This window comes from Ruditapes philippinarum, unplaced genomic scaffold (assembly GCF_026571515.1).
Source record: "Ruditapes philippinarum isolate M1 unplaced genomic scaffold, ASM2657151v2 ctg5_1_1_1_1, whole genome shotgun sequence".
NCBI lineage: Eukaryota > Metazoa > Mollusca > Bivalvia > Venerida > Veneridae > Ruditapes > Ruditapes philippinarum.
In genome coordinates, this window is record NW_026851646.1 from 482,610 (window position 1) to 500,662 (window position 18,053).

The following is an 18,053-nucleotide window of genomic DNA, read 5'->3' on the forward strand; positions in this document are numbered from 1 at the left end:
TATTATTATTATTTGAAACATTGTCATGAAGCACAAAGTTCCACTCACACATTTTATTTTTCAAAAACTAAAAGAAAAGAATAAATTTGGTAAAAAAAAAACAGACTGAAAGGTAATAAAAATAATTTTGAGCAAGATATATAAAATATACATTGAGATGTGAACAGATATGAGAGTGAAAATTTTAAAAAAAGAAATCACGTTAATGAAGCACAGTAGCACCGGTATTTATTCAGCCACACAATCCCACTGGAAAGGTCGTCCAGCGGGGCACCGGTCATGACCGGAACAAAGATGCCAACGAATCTCATATGTATCTGGTAGCCTTTGATGGGAAGTTTTTATTCCTTCAACATTTTGCTATGTTCACATGGTCCATCGGAATGTCGTATTTTCTCACCAACTTCAAATTCCGTATCTAATGGCGTTTGTATATCCTTTGGTTTAAAACATTCCGTGGCGGCACTGAAGATTGATGCGAATGCAATGCAAAACGCTGTAAAATATATACATGATCTTAATTAATTTTTTTGTAAAGTGAAATTAACATATTTTATTACTTTCAATCAATGATATATGTATATACAGGGGAAAAACAATTAATAAAATACAAGATAATCATGACAATTAACTAACCTGCTATTAGTATAGATAGTTCATACGATCCTCCTTGATCTATTAGAAACCCTGTAGTAAACATACAATTATTTATATACATATCAAAAAAAAGACATATTTTTATTATGGTAATATCATTTATGTGTTCAAATACCACATCATAATTATTATGTAGTTAGTATAGCTTTATCGTGTTTTTATATCACACCTAAATGAAAATATGATAAAATGTCAATCTTGTTTTCGTTTTTCCACAGACTCACATGTATAAGACTTAGAATAAGTATACGCTGGTATAAACATACATGTACATGTATTTACCAAACATATATTTTGATTTAAAAATAAAGTGCATTGTAACGTTTGATTGCCAATTTAAATGATTTCATTTACAGTATTTTACTTAACATTTTGATATATGAACAAATATGTGTACTTACCAGCTAGAACTGGTCCCACAATGGACCCAACACCAGCAACGCAGTATTGGAGTCCTATGGCAGCTGATATAAAATTAATGCCAACAAATTTCAAGGTAACTGCCATTATTGTCACATAAGGACATCCAAAAAACAGTCCTAGCACCACCATGTATATCACGTGACCTGCAAAACTTTTGGCTATGAACGGGTATATAATTGATATAATTGCAACAACGGCCATTGATCCTGAGTATAGTATCGTACAGTTAACCCGGTTTAAGTTTGCTACGATTCCAGTGAGTACCCGACCAAAAATTGTCAGTAAACCCGACAATGACACTAAGAATGCTGCTTGTATTGCGGTGAACCCCTTAGCAACGATAAAATTAGGTAAATGCTGGTATATCAACTGTACTCCCAGAACATAACAGAACATACACAAACATAATAGTATAACGGGTACTTTTGACAGAACTCTCAGATAACATTGTAAAGACTGCAAAAAACTATTCCTCGTTTTATCTACTTTTATCTCATGTTTTCGTTGTTGCTGAGTAGCCTTTTCTAGTTCACTAGGAAAACACAATGTTCCGAATACTAAAATGTTTGCCATCATCGCCGCCATGATGATGAAGAATCCGCTAGATCCATAATAGTCACGTGACAGCTGAAGTACAGGTGCGAGCACAAACAAACCTGCACCGACTCCCGCCACCGCTATGCCGACAGCCAAATGACGGCGTTTTCTGAAGTTTAAGCCAACAACTATCAAGGCTGCGGTGTATCCGAGGGCTCCACCAATACCTGCAAAAGATTCATGTAGCGTACGAACAATTAATATATTTATTTATTCGGCAATAAAAAATGGTTATCTCATTCTTTGGAAGATTTTAATAAAGGATTGAATATATCAGTTTGAAAAAAGCTTATCGTAACTCTTTCAGTTTGCAAATACGTTTCAGCGAAGAATAAATGTGAAACAATGAAAGAATGTATAGACATAGTCACACTGTATTTAACTGCATTTGCAGGTAATTTTTTATTCAGAATTATAATCATGTAATCAAACTGCAAGAATGCAGGAATTCATCATCATCATCATCTTCTTCTTCTTCTTCAGTAATCGCCTTACACTTCTTAGAGCATAATCGCGATGAAATCTTATAGAAACAAGAAATAAATATTTAAGAGATTATGATAAGAACAGATGTACAAATGTGTAACTCGTACCTCCGATGAAACCGTATGTAAAGATGACGACGTAAATGTTGGTAGCAAAACCTGTAGCAAGATATCCAATGGTCAGGAATATACCAGATGAAACGATGGCCGTTCTACAACTGAAACGATCAACCATAGCGCTTGAAAGTGGACCTGAATAGTGAGTTATAGTCACATGTTAATAACACCTAAATTGCATTAAAATATATTGAATAATCTTCACATGGGATTACATTGTACATTAAACGCTATTTCTTATAGCCGCGAATCGTTAAATTGGGAGAGTATATTGCTTTTTCTATCTGTCTGTCTGTCTGTCTGTCTGTTCGTTTGTTTGTTTGTCACAAAACTTTAATCTTGATCATATCACAAAAGTTGGACTTCCTTTAAGTTGCTTCTTTTGACTATTTTCATACAATATGCAGAACATATATTTGATTCATATGCAGGAAAAAAATACATTATCTGATTGATTTAGCTGAATACATTCTTTAAAAATGATTTTTCTTCAAGAAAAACGTTGATAGTTATAATATTTTACTTTTTGTTGTTTGTAATTTGTACGATCCTGTATCTTCAAGCGCTACCTTCTTGTTAAAGACTTATCATTATTACATGTCTTTTTTGCAAAATAGTAACACCTCGATAAGCGAAAATAATCTTCAATCAAGATTTTCTCACTAGTTGACAGTAAAACAAATGTTTATATTACGTTTTTTTTGGGGTTTTTTTTTCAATAAAAAATCAGCAGTTAACAATAAATATTTGCAATTTCATTACTTCCACTTAAATAAGTGAGGTAACATGTTTCAATATTTTTCTAATGTTAATTTCCCATAGGCCAATGGGAGTTATTCTTACTGTTAATTCAAGTGTACCATGTGATTGAAAATTTTGTACTGTTACGTATGTAACAGTATAATACATAATGTACTTACTATTTCACAGAATAAAAACCTATAAACAGTATCCCAATAAAGTATCTGTTTGGGTTAATAAAATAAATAACACATAGGAATGTGAGTAACAGCGAGGAAAATATTGTTACCTAAGGCAATTTATGTATAGCAACTGCATGATAGAGATGCTTGCTTGATTTTGAATGAACTTTTCTTTTACTGAACATTTTACCAATTCAGCGATTTACATGACCGCCTTTAACCCTTTCCCCCATGAGCATATTGTGAAAAATGGCCATTTTTACTGAAAAGCTTCCTCTTACAAGTTCAAACTGCTATGAAACTATGAAAAATGCTTCAATACTAATCAAACTTGGCACAAATGTTGACTGGACCATTGCCTTTGTGACGACATGCTCAGTCTTAAATTTCCTGTTACCATGGCAACGAGGGGACATCTCAAAATTGCCAAAATCACTATTTTGCCTCGATTTTTTCCATCAAAATTTATTTCAAAGTGCTGCAACTTCTCAAGGGATTGATATAGAGTCAAAGGCTTTTCAGCGTTGGTTACACGTTATAATATGATCGACCTGGGGTCATTTTTTAGCCTCTCACAAGTCCAAAATTTTCTTGGCGATGAGGGGGACTCCGCCCCCCTTCAAACCCCCTAACAGAAGGGGGCACATCCCCCTTCTGGCAACCCCCTGATGTATCTTTTGGATGGGGGGCGACGCCGAAAAAGTGCTCAATTTTTTGACCAACATTTCTCAAACGAAAACATGTGTTTGGGGCCCAAATAGGACATTTTTTCACTATTTGAGGCCTAAAAAAGGGGGGGGGGGTCGAAAATGCGTTGTTTCGCGTATATATGTGGTAAAGGGTTAACAAAAAATGATGAAAAACTTTGGAATCACCTAAAAACTAGTTTTTCCATGTTAAAATGTGGTCTTTCACCTAATTTTGGTGAAATATTGTTGTTTTGTAACATTTATCATTTTTTTAGTTAACAAAAAATGATGAAAAACTTTGGAATCACCTAAAAACTAGTTTTTCCATGTTAAAATGTGGTCTTTCACCTAATTTTGGTGAAATATTGTTGTTTTGTAACATTTATAATTTTTTTAGTTAACCCTTTCCCCCATGAGCATATTGTGAAAAATGGCCATTTTTACTGAAAAGCTTCCTCTTACAAGTTCAAACTGCTATGAAACTATGAAAAATGCTTCAATACTAATCAAACTTGGCACAAATGTTGACTGGACCATTGCCTTTGTGACGACATGCTCAGTCTTAAATTTCCTGTTACCATGGCAACGAGGGGACATCTCAAAATTGCCAAAAATCACTATTTTGCCTCGATTTTTTCCATCAAAATTTATTTCAAAGTGCTGCAACTTCTCAAGGGATTGATATAGAGTCAAAGGCTTTTCAGCGTTGGTTACACGTTATAATATGATCGACCTGGGGTCATTTTTAGCCTCTCACAAGTCCAAAATTTTCTTGGCGATGAGGGGGACTCCGCTCCCCTTCAAACCCCCCTAACAGAAGGGGGCACATCCCCCTTCTGGCAACCCCCTGATGTATCTTTTGGATGGGGGGCGACGCCGAAAAAGTGCTCAATTTTTTGACCAACATTTCTCAAACGAAAACATGTGTTTGGGGCCCAAATAGGACATTTTTTCACTATTTGAGGCCTAAAAAAGGGGGGGGGGGTCGAAAATGCGTTGTTTCGCGTATATATGTGGTAAAGGGTTAAGTGTACTAGCTTAATAATAAATACGAAAACATCATGTGTACGAAACTTTAGTGCAAAACTGAAGTGACAATTAAAGACAGTACTTTGAGGTTGTAACATACATACGGGTCCTTAAATTGCTGAAATTGTGAAATGGTTTCTCCCTGCTTTGAATTCGGAACAGTCCATTTGAATTTTAAGGAACTTCAATATCAAAATACGAAAATAGAGCTACCAACAGTATAAAGAGCCTAAAGAGTCTGGTCAGACTACACGGATGTTCATGGCCTGGGAGCAAAGGCTAATCTCATTAAAGTGAATTGGTCTATATTGGAAGGCCTGTAATACAATAAATAATTACGTTGAAAGCATCAAAGGCAAAACAACAAGCCACGAAATAATTATACATGATTGTTGTTTGCAAGTATGGGAAACATGATCCGATATTACTTATATTTTTAGAGCAAATAATAAATTTTTCCAATCATCATCATAAAAATTTCATACTAAATTAATCACCTAAAACTTTATCAACATTTTTTTTCTTTCAAGCAAAATCTTATAAGAATATCCGAATGATTCGGCATGTTGCACTTTTTTTATTATCCCTCATGGACAGACTCAATATCAAACCGAGTCTGGAATTTTCATGTAATTTAGTTGTGATTAATGCTCCAGAGGGATCACGATCTTCTCCCGATCATTTTGCATGATTCACTGACTCATTTCGCGGTCTTAATTTAAGCAACATTGATATAATTATTTTTGAAAAGAAATCAATCCATAATATTTTTCTTGTAGAATCTATTGATTTTAAATCTAATCCATAGCTTTTAAAATAACTTTAGATCTATAATTGTATTCATAGCCTGCATAATCATGTCTGCGTTATATAATGTAATGTATGTGTTTAAGTACAGTTTTTACTACAAATTTAAAATCACGTCACATTTTTATAGGCCATTTCTCTTTCAGACTGCCAAAATTTAAAGTGCATTACTGTGTAATGTGTAAAACTATAAAGCAGAACAGAAAATAATTATCTGAAATATTTAAGTAACTGTTATAAATACATTGATATTACATGTTTTATGACTTACATACCAAGTCTTGCTGAATGTTGTCTGTGCTGGTCATTGTGAATGGGGGGGGGGGGGGGGCTTTTAATATCAAGTTAAAGTGAAATGGTCCATCAATGAAATACCTGTTATGTCATTTATAATTATGTTGTTGTATATAGCATTACAAATGACAGCAAACCACGAAAGAATTATATTATTATTATTATGTTGTGGTAAGTGTGCGATATAATTATGATCTGATAATTCATGATACATTGTAATTGATTGTTCTAGAACAAAATGTTAGATGTGGTTTAAAGCCATCTATATAAAAATCTGGAAACAAAGTGATCCCTCGGAAGCATTAATCAAAACAAAATTACATTACATTGCATACTCGGTTGATTGAGTCTGTACATGAGGGATAGTGAATAAGTACAATATCCCTAACGGTCCCTAGCACCGGCTTCAGCGGTACTCAATTCTCAACACTTAATATTGCTGGTATCAATGATCCCGAAGGACCAGAAAAATATAACAACACTGAAGTGAAGTACGGGGCAACTTTTTACAGCTGCCACACGTTACTTGACACATGTGAGGTATAAAAATCTTTTATAAAACAAAGTCTGGTATAAAGTCTGGGTTACATACAAACTGTAAAAAATCTGGGATGCCAAAATGATCAAGCCTGGGTAACTAACTATATAAGGTCTGGGATACCAACAGTATAAAGTCTGGGTAACAACTATATAAGGTCTGGGATGCCAACAGTATAAAGTCTGGGTAACTAACTATATAAGGTCTGGGATGCCAACAGTATAAAGTCTGGGTAACTAACTATATAAGGTCTGGGATGCCAACAGTATAAAGTCTGGGTAACTAACTATATAAGGTCTGGGATGCCAACAGTATAAAGTCTGGGTAACAACTATATACGGTCTGGGATGCCAACAGTATAAAGTCTGGGTAACAAATCATATAAGGTCTTGGATGCCAACAGGATAAAGTCTGGGTAAATTTTTTTATAAGGTCTGGGATGCCAACAGTATAAAGTCTGGGTTACAAACTATATAAAGTCTGATGTGCCAACAATATAAAGTCTGGGTAACAAACTATATAAGATCTGGAATGCCAACAGTATAAAGTCTGGGTAACAAACTATATAAGGTCTTGGATGCCAACAGTATAAAGTCTTGGTAACAAACCATATAAGGTCTTGGATGCCAACAGGATAAAGTCTGGGTAACAAACTATATAAGGTCTGATGTGCCAACAGGATAAAGCCTAGGTAACAAACTATATAAGGTCTTGGATGCCAAGAAATCAAGAAAAATTATTAGGACTAGGATAAAGCCTAGGTAACAAACTATATAAGGTATTGGATGCCAACAGGATAAGGCCTAGGTAACAAACTATATAAGAAAAATTATTAGGACTAGGATAAAGCCTGGGTAACAAACTATATAAGGTCTTGGATGCCAACAGGATAAAGTCGGGGTAACAAACAATTAGTATATAAGGTCTGGGATGACAACAGTGTAGAGTCTGGGATGAAACGGTATAGTCTGATCAAACCAAGCGGTTGTAAGTTTGAACTGGCATGGTGCAACTATTACATTTTCGATAAAAAAACGTAATAGTACAATTAATTCAAATACTTGTGTCATTGCATAACTTGTTAAATTTCATCTATTAAATGGGAGAAAAGGTTTAAATGCTGATTTTGACAATGCATTGATTCATGATGAACATCTTATTAAACAAAGTCTCAAATTTTGATGTCTCAGTTCCCATGTTTTTCAGGCAATGAAAATTATGTCATTGCATTCAATTTGACAACTGTGAATTTTCATTACATAATTGTGAAAAGTATACCTTTTGGCTATTTCGGCCTCAAAACTGCGTGTAAAATAAATGAAACATCAACAAAATTTCACATCGTAACACACGTTTAAAATAGTGAAATAACTCGCTTTTCAGACACAGTTATAAATCTTCGTCAGCATCAACATTTATATTAATATGTTCTATTCTCCAAATTCCTAGGTTATGCACATGAAAAGAAATGCTACTTAAAATGCTCGTATGTTATAATTAATATCATAAGATGCCTGCTGTTTTATGCTCTCTTATATTTGATGTTACTTTTATGCTCATACAAGATTAACAGATTGTGGAAGCAGTTTGGTGTAGCGTTCTATACTGTATGCACTTAATATTGACATAGTTGTAACAAACTTAAAAATCTAATTAGGACACGCTATATATATATGTACTATTTTGCTATATATACCTTTCTAAAATATTGACATAGATTTTGTTTGGATAATAAAAGTGAAATATTCTTACATTGTTATTAAGATATGGACCAATACTTTTACTTTTTTATATCTGTGTTTAATATTTAAAGCAGCGCGCTTCCAGATTCATGCTAATTTTCATGAAAATTTTGAAAATGTATTACAATGTAAAATATTGTGAAGTGAACAAAGAAAATAATGTTCACATTGCAAACGGTACTTACAACCCATGTAAATTACTAAAAAGATGTCAAAATATGCATGGTTTATAGTAACGTAGTAAAAATTGCGATGGTAATGCAATATAAATATGGTGAAAAATACTTTAAAATCGGTCATAAATGGCACATAACATGGAAATTATTACTTTTATCTTGAATCTTTTACTTTATTGAAATCTCAGTACTTGTTCTCAAGTTTGATTTTCTTGAAATATTTTGGCTCATCTGGAGGCATGATCTCATTTTCTTTGACTTTAAATGTTAATCGTTTTGACTGAAACACACTCATAACTTCATAACTTACCACTTGTTGATTAGTATTTTTTTCTAAAAGCCTTTCATGTTTATCAGTACATGTATATGAGTTTCACATCGAGAAAGTAAATTTGTACATGGAGTCGAGCTACTTTGCAATATGTTATAAAGGTCTAAAGAAAACTCAGCTTTAATATTTTTTCTGATGGAAAATAGTTTAGCATTTAGCAAGATGTGTTAATGACAGATAATTGTCACTAGTCTATAGTATATGTCAGTCTGCATATAAATAGCCGCGCATTCATACCAGTATAAGATTTACTTTGGATCATTTCTCAAAAGAATACAGTATGTTTTTTATGTTCAGTATAAAATTTACGTTGTATTATTTCTTAAAAGAATATACTACATGTTCTTTTCTATTCAGTATAATGTATTGAAACTCGTATAACGACAAAGGACGGTATCATAATTCCAAACATGCAAGGTGCAATATCACAAATGAAGTGTTGATATGGTTAAATAAGATTTTAGAAACTAACATGTGTAATTTGGCTTTAAATATAATGATATTAAAACATTTAGGATAGTTTTACCTCCGAGCGACATCAGTGCCGTGTTAACTGCCCCTGGCCATGACGTCAACGTTATGCTTTCTTTGTATTTTTGTAGTAACACCGATTGTATGATTCCAACAGAATATAAAGAAGTACCGAGCAAACAAAACGTTCCGAACGATGCAAAGAGAACCACCCACGCCCAACCGGTGTCAAGGTCTTTGTGCTCTGCTGATGACACGTCATGTTGCTCCATTGCCTTATCCTGTTGTTTAAGGATCTCGTTTTCATCCTCGTCATGCGTCCCTTTTTCTAATGAATTTCCTTTCATTTCAATTTCGGTTTCAATAAAAAAATTTTTAAAGTAAACTTGTTTTTTGTAAGTTTACAGAAATTCAAAAATTAAACTGTTTGAAAAAATAAATGTTATTGTAAATTTTATATGTGATGTCGACCTTTTGAATTAAAACGTAAACACAATTGAATGCAAGTAAGTATCGCCTGTTAAACTACCGGTAAATTAAGTTCAAAGTAGCGTTTAAGCTGTGATCCTGAAACGCTTAAACAAATTCCACTGCATGTACAATCATTTGCAATTAATCTCTATACTACAGAGTGGCGTATACATCAAACGGGTCCATTTTTTGTCTATTAAGTATTAACTGTTTTTCGCAAATCCTTGAATTCCACCTAGGTTTCTTCACTAAAAGTCAGGAACAATTTTAATAAATTGAATATTCTAAATAATTTTTTGCAAAGATAACCGATATTCAATACTTCGACTGGTATAACATAAAAAATAAACCAAACTCGTAAACACGGTTATTTCACTGATTATACCTTCCTTACATGTTTAACAATATTTTCCTATTGATTTATACAATAATGTACGAATAAAACAGAAAATCCTTTCCGTGTCTGCAAAAAAATCCATTTTATATTACGTGTGTCGGTGACAGAGAGATTCGCATAAAACCGATTGATTTGTAACCAATAACTTCTTTGTGACGGCGAACAATGCAGCCGCTACGCGCTCCATAAACGCCAGCCTTCATGGTAGCACAAATAGCGTTATATAACCAGAAATAATATTTAACTTAATAATGGCGAACTTGGAGAATATATTCATGATATCTGTATACTCATTCATATCTAATTGATCTCGTATATTATATACACAATCATCGATCTTGTTTTCGCACGGATGCCTACAACGAAGTAAAGTATAAAATTAAAGCTAGCCTGCTTATTCATAGCAAACTTTTTTTCCTTCTAACCAAATAAAATGAGCCCCGTCACGACAAAACCAACATAGTGCGTTTGCGATCAGAATGGATCCAGACCAGCCTGCGCATCCGCGCAGTCTGATCAGGATCCATGCTGTTCGCTATCAGTTTCTCTACTTGTAATAGAGTTGGTTAGCGAACAGCATGGATCCTGATCAGACTGCGCAGATGCGCAGGCTGGTCTGGCTCCATGCTGGTCGCAAACGCACTATGTTGGTTTTGTCATGACACGGCTCAAATGTATTTGATAAAGGACTGAAATACGCAGGAGAAACTAAAGATTGAAATGACATACAGCTTTAAAAAAAATCAACACCCCCCCCCCCCCCCCCGTACATGGCAATATTTTACAGAAAAAATGCGATTTAAATGTTTGTCATAAGGTTAACTACACCGTAGGGAACGTGTTACAGTATCGCGTTTTTCGGTTACAGTATAGAATTTTCAAGATGGAGGATTATTTGTTGGGAGGACAGGTAGGTGATTTTTATTCCGGTCCATACTACAAGTAGTTTAGTTTCTAAAAGATGTGTTTTGTGCTTTTCTTGTAAGGAACAAAATCCGATATCTAGTCATATATTTCTTTAGACCCTGCACCGCAGATTTATCTCTACATTGTCTCATAAATATGCAGATTTGACCGTTTGAAAATTTGAATCGAGAGACCAACGCATTTTTCTTCAATTTCGACATTATTTATGCATGCCTAGAAAAAGTAAATCTACAAAACGTTAGTCCTTTATGTTAGGAAACGTTTATAAAAGTAAATGACCAGTTGAACCTATTTTCCTGTTCGTTGAATGCGTTTGAAAAAATAAACAATGTTACAGTATAGAGCGAGGTAATTTGTGCAGGGTTACAGCATAGACATAGCGATTTGTATCCGATATTGTTACAGTTTATACCCATATTTCGGTTACAGTTTAGACTTCGATATTTTCTATATACACAACTGTACTAGGTAAAATGTATGAATGTTACATAGACTTTTAAATCTCTGTGAGCTTATTGGCCCGATGGCTATTCGTCCGTCTGTCGTACATATGTGTGTGTAATCTCATCCGCTCAGTAACTACTTGACTAAATGTGATAAAATTTACATGACTTTCTACCAATTAAGTTGTTCAAATGGTTTCGGTTGCAATCGGGGATACGAAAACCCAAAACATAGATTTTGAAAAAAGACAATGTTTAAAGACCCTTCTCATCTCGAACCAAAAGCATTCAAATCAAATCATGATCATGGCGTCATTTCGAATGCTTCTTTGTTGAAGTTACGATTATTTTGTCATTATTAAATTAAAAGTCGTTTTTCTTTATTTCAGACATCCTGTATAGCAGTTTTCAATTTTTTTGAAAAAGAAAATAATATTGAAAGTTATAGAGTATAAATTAAGGTAAGACAATTACAATATTTTCTCTAGTGAGTCTGATAGAGGTACATAATAGTGGCAGAGTCGGGATAAGGCCGCCAACTTCAAATCATCTTTCATTTACTGCTGTAGTTGAAATCCAATCATGACTTTGGATTCTTTGTATGTGAGGAATTTATCGTGCTAATTTACGGAAGGTCGGTGGTTCTAGTCAGGTGCCCGCTCGTGTCTTTAATGTTTCACAAAGGGTATCTGGGGTCTTTTTTTTCACTGAAGCAGAAATGTTTTAACATGACTTCAGTGTCGTTGAAACTTAAAATCCAAGTAAGCCAAACGTAACAAAATAGAGTTAAACAGAATCCTTAAAGAAATTCCAACACAACAAAATTGAAAATATTCATTAACCCTTTTAAATACTCACAAAATACATTATGGTAGATGAAAATTCCAACTTAAAATAAAATTTAAGGTTGCAGTATTGCTCACTTACACTTAACAAAACTTATAACTGTGCAGTTTTTAAATGTGAATAACTTTTTTATTACTTTACATTTTTTACCAAAATTTTGGAATTCATCGTTTGAATGGTTTATTTTTACAATGCTATATTCAGAAATAACGGTTATTTTTGTTGTGTGCGTTCATCCGTGACATGTACATAAACAACAAAGTGCACATGAGGATGACAGGTTGGCGCTGAATGAAGTTATTATTGACCATCAAGGATTCTATTAAAATAAAGACATCCAAAAAACATAAATTTATTGCAGAATTTTTGCAATTGAAAGAAAAATGGCCGTCTAGAAGTTTTACGCAAGGGAATTTGCATTTCGGGCGCCCATTTTGAAAATAAATTTGCATAATATTTTCTCAAATAAACATATTGACTAAGATTTTACTTTAAAATTAAAAACAAACTTTCATGGTACTTTCATATTAATGAAAATATCGTGTTTGCATTGCTTTTAGTAACTGGGTACAACGCGTTACGGAGATCGACATAAACCAGTCTTTACTGAAATTCAATAAAGCAAATATTAAAATCACAGTAACATAATGCCCTGGTATTCATTGTAGTATTATACCCTATCGATGATCCTATGTTTTATGTTTGTATTTTAGTGAAATCAAGATATTTAGACCTTTTTGCACCCATTATAAACACGCATTTTACAGAAATGTGAATTTCGGTTTCACGCAATCTTGCACACATCGCGATTTCTCAGTAAATACAAATCGCCCTGACATAAAAATCGATACCCATCATTACACATATCTGTACTATATTTGGCTAAAATATCAGAGACCTATGTTTATTAGTATCTGAGAAAATTTGATTTTTATACGTGCACAGTTATAAGATTTGTTAAGTGTAAATACTGTTTAATCATTCTTAGGGTAGTGCCTGCCTGTTGACAGATTATCTATGGTATGCAGGCTTCATGACCTCCGATCCCCTCTCAAAATTTCATTTTGATTAGTTTCACTCTCGTTGTATTCTCGTTTAGGGCACACACACTTTTTAACCTGGGGGAATATGCCGCTTTTCACAGAATGGCAATAACGTGTCACATTGAAGGTTCTACGATAACCGCCATATGAACACATCCACAAATGTTAAAAAATCTAAAGAGTACCAGTTAATGTTTAATGTGAATTCTGCTGAAGCCGGTGCTTAGAGGCGTGGACGGTAGCTTGCAGTTACCACTACCGTCCATGAACAGGTTTAATCAAACTGAGCCTGCAACATTTTCATGTTTTCCGTGTGGGACTTCTGTTAAGGATTATTTTTTCTCTATTTTATTACTAATAGGCATTATTATAATGTGTAATGATATCAAGCAATAATCTTTCTTCTCTCAATACAATTCGATAAAAGTTACTGTTGTTGTCGTGAAAACAGTCCTTACTTAGGACATTACTTATTCTGCAAAAAGTCTCAATCTGAAACTTAAAGTAAGAAAATAACAAACTATAACTTTTCTGCTAAAGAAAAAAAGTAATACAACCTTTTAAGAATATATTAAATAGAAAGGTATGAGTTATTTCATAAAAATAATGGATACACGAACTTTGTTTGAAATTTGGCAAGTATCTAAACTGTAACAGAAATCTGGGTATAAACTGTTACAAAATTGGATGAATGTCGCTAGGTCTATGCTGTAACCCTTCAAAATTAACCTCGCTCTATACTGTAACATTGTTTATTTTTTCAAACGCATTTAACGAACAGGAAAATAGGTTCAACTGGTCATTTACTTTTATAAACGTTTCTAAATATAAAGGACTAACGTTTTGTCGATTTACTTTTTCTAGGCATGCATAAATAATGTCGAAATTGCAGAAAAATGCGTTGGTCTCTCGATTCAAATTTTCAAACCGTCAAATCTGCACATTTATGAGACAATATAGAGATAAATCTGCGGTGCAGGGTCTGAAGAAATATATGACTAGATACCGGATTCTGTTTCTTACAAGCAAAGCACAAAAACATCTTTTAGAAACTAAACTACTAGTATAGTATGGACCTGAATAAAAATCACCTACCTCTCTTCCCATAAATAATCCTCCATCTTGAAAATTCTATACTGTAACCGAAAAACGCGATACTGTAACACGTTCCCTACGGTGAACTAACTGTGTAAACTAACTGTGTAAGTGCTACCGGAAAACTACTTTAATTACATAAAATGCAAATATTTGTAGAATTAACAAATTAATGTATATATCGTTGTTTATTGCACGCGTCACGTCATGTTAAATACACAGAGCAGACGTATCCCATATTTCTGTCATCAGGACTACATATATATATATATATATATATATATATATATATATATATATATATATATATATATATATATATATATATATATATATATATATATATATATATGTTTCAGTTCCGCTCTTATATACATTATACATGTTGCTGATACATTTGTACATAGCATCTGTTCGACCCTTTATCATTATGCTTCCGCTTACTGGAGGTCGATGGTCAAAGATGCACCAAGTGGCACCGAAAGGTCCTCCTCAACTAGCAAAGCTTTATAGTCGCCATATGACCTTTATGGATTAGTCAACAATGGACACATTTTTCATAAGTATTTCAAATATTGATATAAACTATGGAAATGTATTATTTGGATAATCTTATATATTAGTGCCTGAAAATTATATATTTTTAAGTGCTTTAGTATGGATGTTTATATGATGAATAATAACATTTTGTTCTAGAACATTTTATTATATGCTGTATAAATATATTATATAATATCGGATTAACCGCCGTATGAATACATCTGCGAATGTTTCGAAATTTAATATTTCACTACTACATGTTTGAATGTTGAATTCTGCTTAAGCCAGTGCTAGGGGTTCTGAACGGTAGTTTCACTTGACAGTACTGTCCATGAACAGGCTCAATCGAACCGAGCCTGCAACATTTTCAATTTTGACGCTTTTGAATTTCTTTATGGATTCTTATGTTCTCTGTTTTATATGTCTTACAATAACATATGCCAACAACATCAATATATAATTCTTTCATGGTTGTTGTTATATCTGGAACTAAATACTATCTACGTGATTATCTATTGTATTACAGACCTTCCATTATAGAACGATTCACCTCAACAAAACAATCTACAATGTATACTTCGGTATAGAATTGTTCGGCAAAATCCGCCATCAGTTAAATTAATCCGTATCAAAACATCAGCATAAATTCTTGTATAATACATTTTGTACATCTGGCCAAATTTTATGGACATCTGCAGGCCATATTATCACGACGAGCAGCCTCTAAAATAATTAATGCACTCAAGGTTAGTATCTATTTTCTGAATACATTTTGAGATGAACCAAATCGAATCATTCGGTTGCTAAGACACAATATTTTATAAAGCCAATTAGAATAAAATATTTCATTTCTGTTAGATACGCAATTAATTTTTTCTATCGCTGACACAGCATCATACATTGTACGAGATATGTTTATTGAGCAGTCTTCGCGGCGCTATGTGGAACACCTCTCATAACACCGTGAATTCCTTAAATTTCCCTGAATACTGCACATGACACTTTGATGTTTGTCACCGATACCGTGGTATTTCATTCAGCATTTCTCATGAGATAGAAAAATATGGTTCAATTGTAGCATTATAGGGACACTTCTCCTTGAGCAAAAAAACTATGGTCCTTTATCCATTGACAACAAGAACTTTTACACCCAGTGCTCTCAATTAACTTACGACATTTATGACATTACTTAATGTTAACAGTGACTTCTTTAAGTATCATTATCATAACTTAAATTGCAAACTCACTTATATAAATTGCAATAAGAATATCAAAATGAAGTAATATTTTATTGATTACTTTTTATTGCACTATGAACTTATTCAGCTGAGCATGTTTCAAGCAACGACGAGTACTACTCACTGAACGGTGTTTGCAGAGTATTCATTGTGGCATCTAATGAAACTTTAAACATGATACTTCTAACGGCATTATGGACATTTTCTTCACTTCAAAAGCTGGTCATGACGCCATGTTTGTACCGGACAATTATAAGATGCCATAGGCCCATATAGTTGTTTATCACATAACCGTGCCGATTTTGCGACTCCGTAAAAACGTGCATATATTTTGACGTGACGTAATTTGCGTTATACAAACATAGTGTAAAGACACGGTAAATGTTAGCGTTACACATTTGGCGTGTCATTGAAAAATGATACTTTTTCACTTTGAACACTTTTTATTTTAGATATGTGATAAATAGAAATATTATATTCGTGTAATTTGAATACTGAATTTATTGAACTTGTTAAATAAAATAATATTATGCTCGCCAGAGGCTCGCATAATATAATTTATTCAACTATTTCAATAAATTCAGTACTGAATTTACACTCATTCAATATCCTCTATTTCTATGAGTTTACGGCACATTTCTTATTATTAAGCACTACTTACAGAACCATCAACGTTTTACTTCATACTTCTCATAGTCAGTAACATGAGTAACTTTCACTGAGCGTTCTTCACAACACTATGAACTTCTTTCACCATTGTTCTTAAACAATACGGTCTACATGTATTTGAAAAAGATAATGATATGTCTTATCACAATTTTCAGAAATCATTTGACATGAATTTTATGCTTTATTTAAAGTCGATAAAGCCTACCACAGTTAACATTAACCTTAAATGTATCATAGTTTGAGGACCTTTCTGTTGAAAACGCGTCAGAGTTAAATCGTATACACATACATGCACAGTGCGTTAACTGGAGTGCAGGTATTAGTTACCTGCACTCCAGAACATGCCCATTGATTGATTCATTTTTTCTGGGTTTTACTTTTTGTGACGACAGAGAAAGGAATAACGATAGAAATGCCACATTCAGACAGGGTCTTTGAAATTTCTATTTGAAAGACCCTGATTCAGAAGCTGGTTCATTGGTATTTTTTTCTGGGGTTTCATATTGTTACAACGGGGAACGTGTATTTAATTTTGCCTATGATACAAAAGAAACAAATCAGATAGTCTCGTGTTTCGATGCTTTTTCTATTACTTATCAAATTAAATATCCCTCTCCGCTTTTCAAAATTATTGCATGTCCCAGTAATCATTCGATGTGACGTCATTTTTGTTTAAGAATCAGCTATAAGTTAGCTTAAAAAATTATATTCCACTCATTCAAGAAATTCAGTATTGAACCTACACTAATATAATCTGAAGTCATAGACCTATAGACATTTTTACAAAATAATTCAATTAACAATTATAAAGAGGCAAAATGTAAAATTTTTCCATAATCATACTTGTCTGTAAAGGCTGTGGGACAACCAGAGTAATACGGCAAATTGATTTTGCTGCTTCTGTGTTGAGGTTTTATTTAATTTAGAAAGTATGCAGATGTCGATGTCTAACTTGTGGGTAGGTGATTTGTGTCTGAGGGGTGAAGTGTCTTGCTACCGGTGATTCACATTGTATGTTGAACCCTTTATCATATCTCAATTACAATTTTATTTTTTATTACAGTGACGCTACTTTTTGAGGAGACGTGGCCTGAATTTGTTTGAC

The 18,053-nt window shown here is 33.4% G+C and overlaps 1 protein-coding gene across 1 annotated transcript; it reads right to left on the minus strand.

Annotated features, from left to right (window-relative positions):
- On the minus strand, positions 1 to 10,379 carry LOC132731655 (monocarboxylate transporter 12-like). The gene is made up of 5 exons (XM_060717906.1): positions 9,335 to 10,379; positions 2,271 to 2,414; positions 1,059 to 1,844; positions 637 to 687; positions 1 to 496 (listed from the first exon to the last, which is right to left on the minus strand). The coding sequence occupies exons 1-5, from the start codon at positions 9,624 to 9,626 to the stop codon at positions 342 to 344; spliced, it is 1,428 nt and encodes a 475-aa protein (XP_060573889.1). The 5' UTR covers positions 9,627 to 10,379; the 3' UTR covers positions 1 to 341.
- Between the last annotated feature and the right edge of the window lie 7,674 nt (positions 10,380 to 18,053).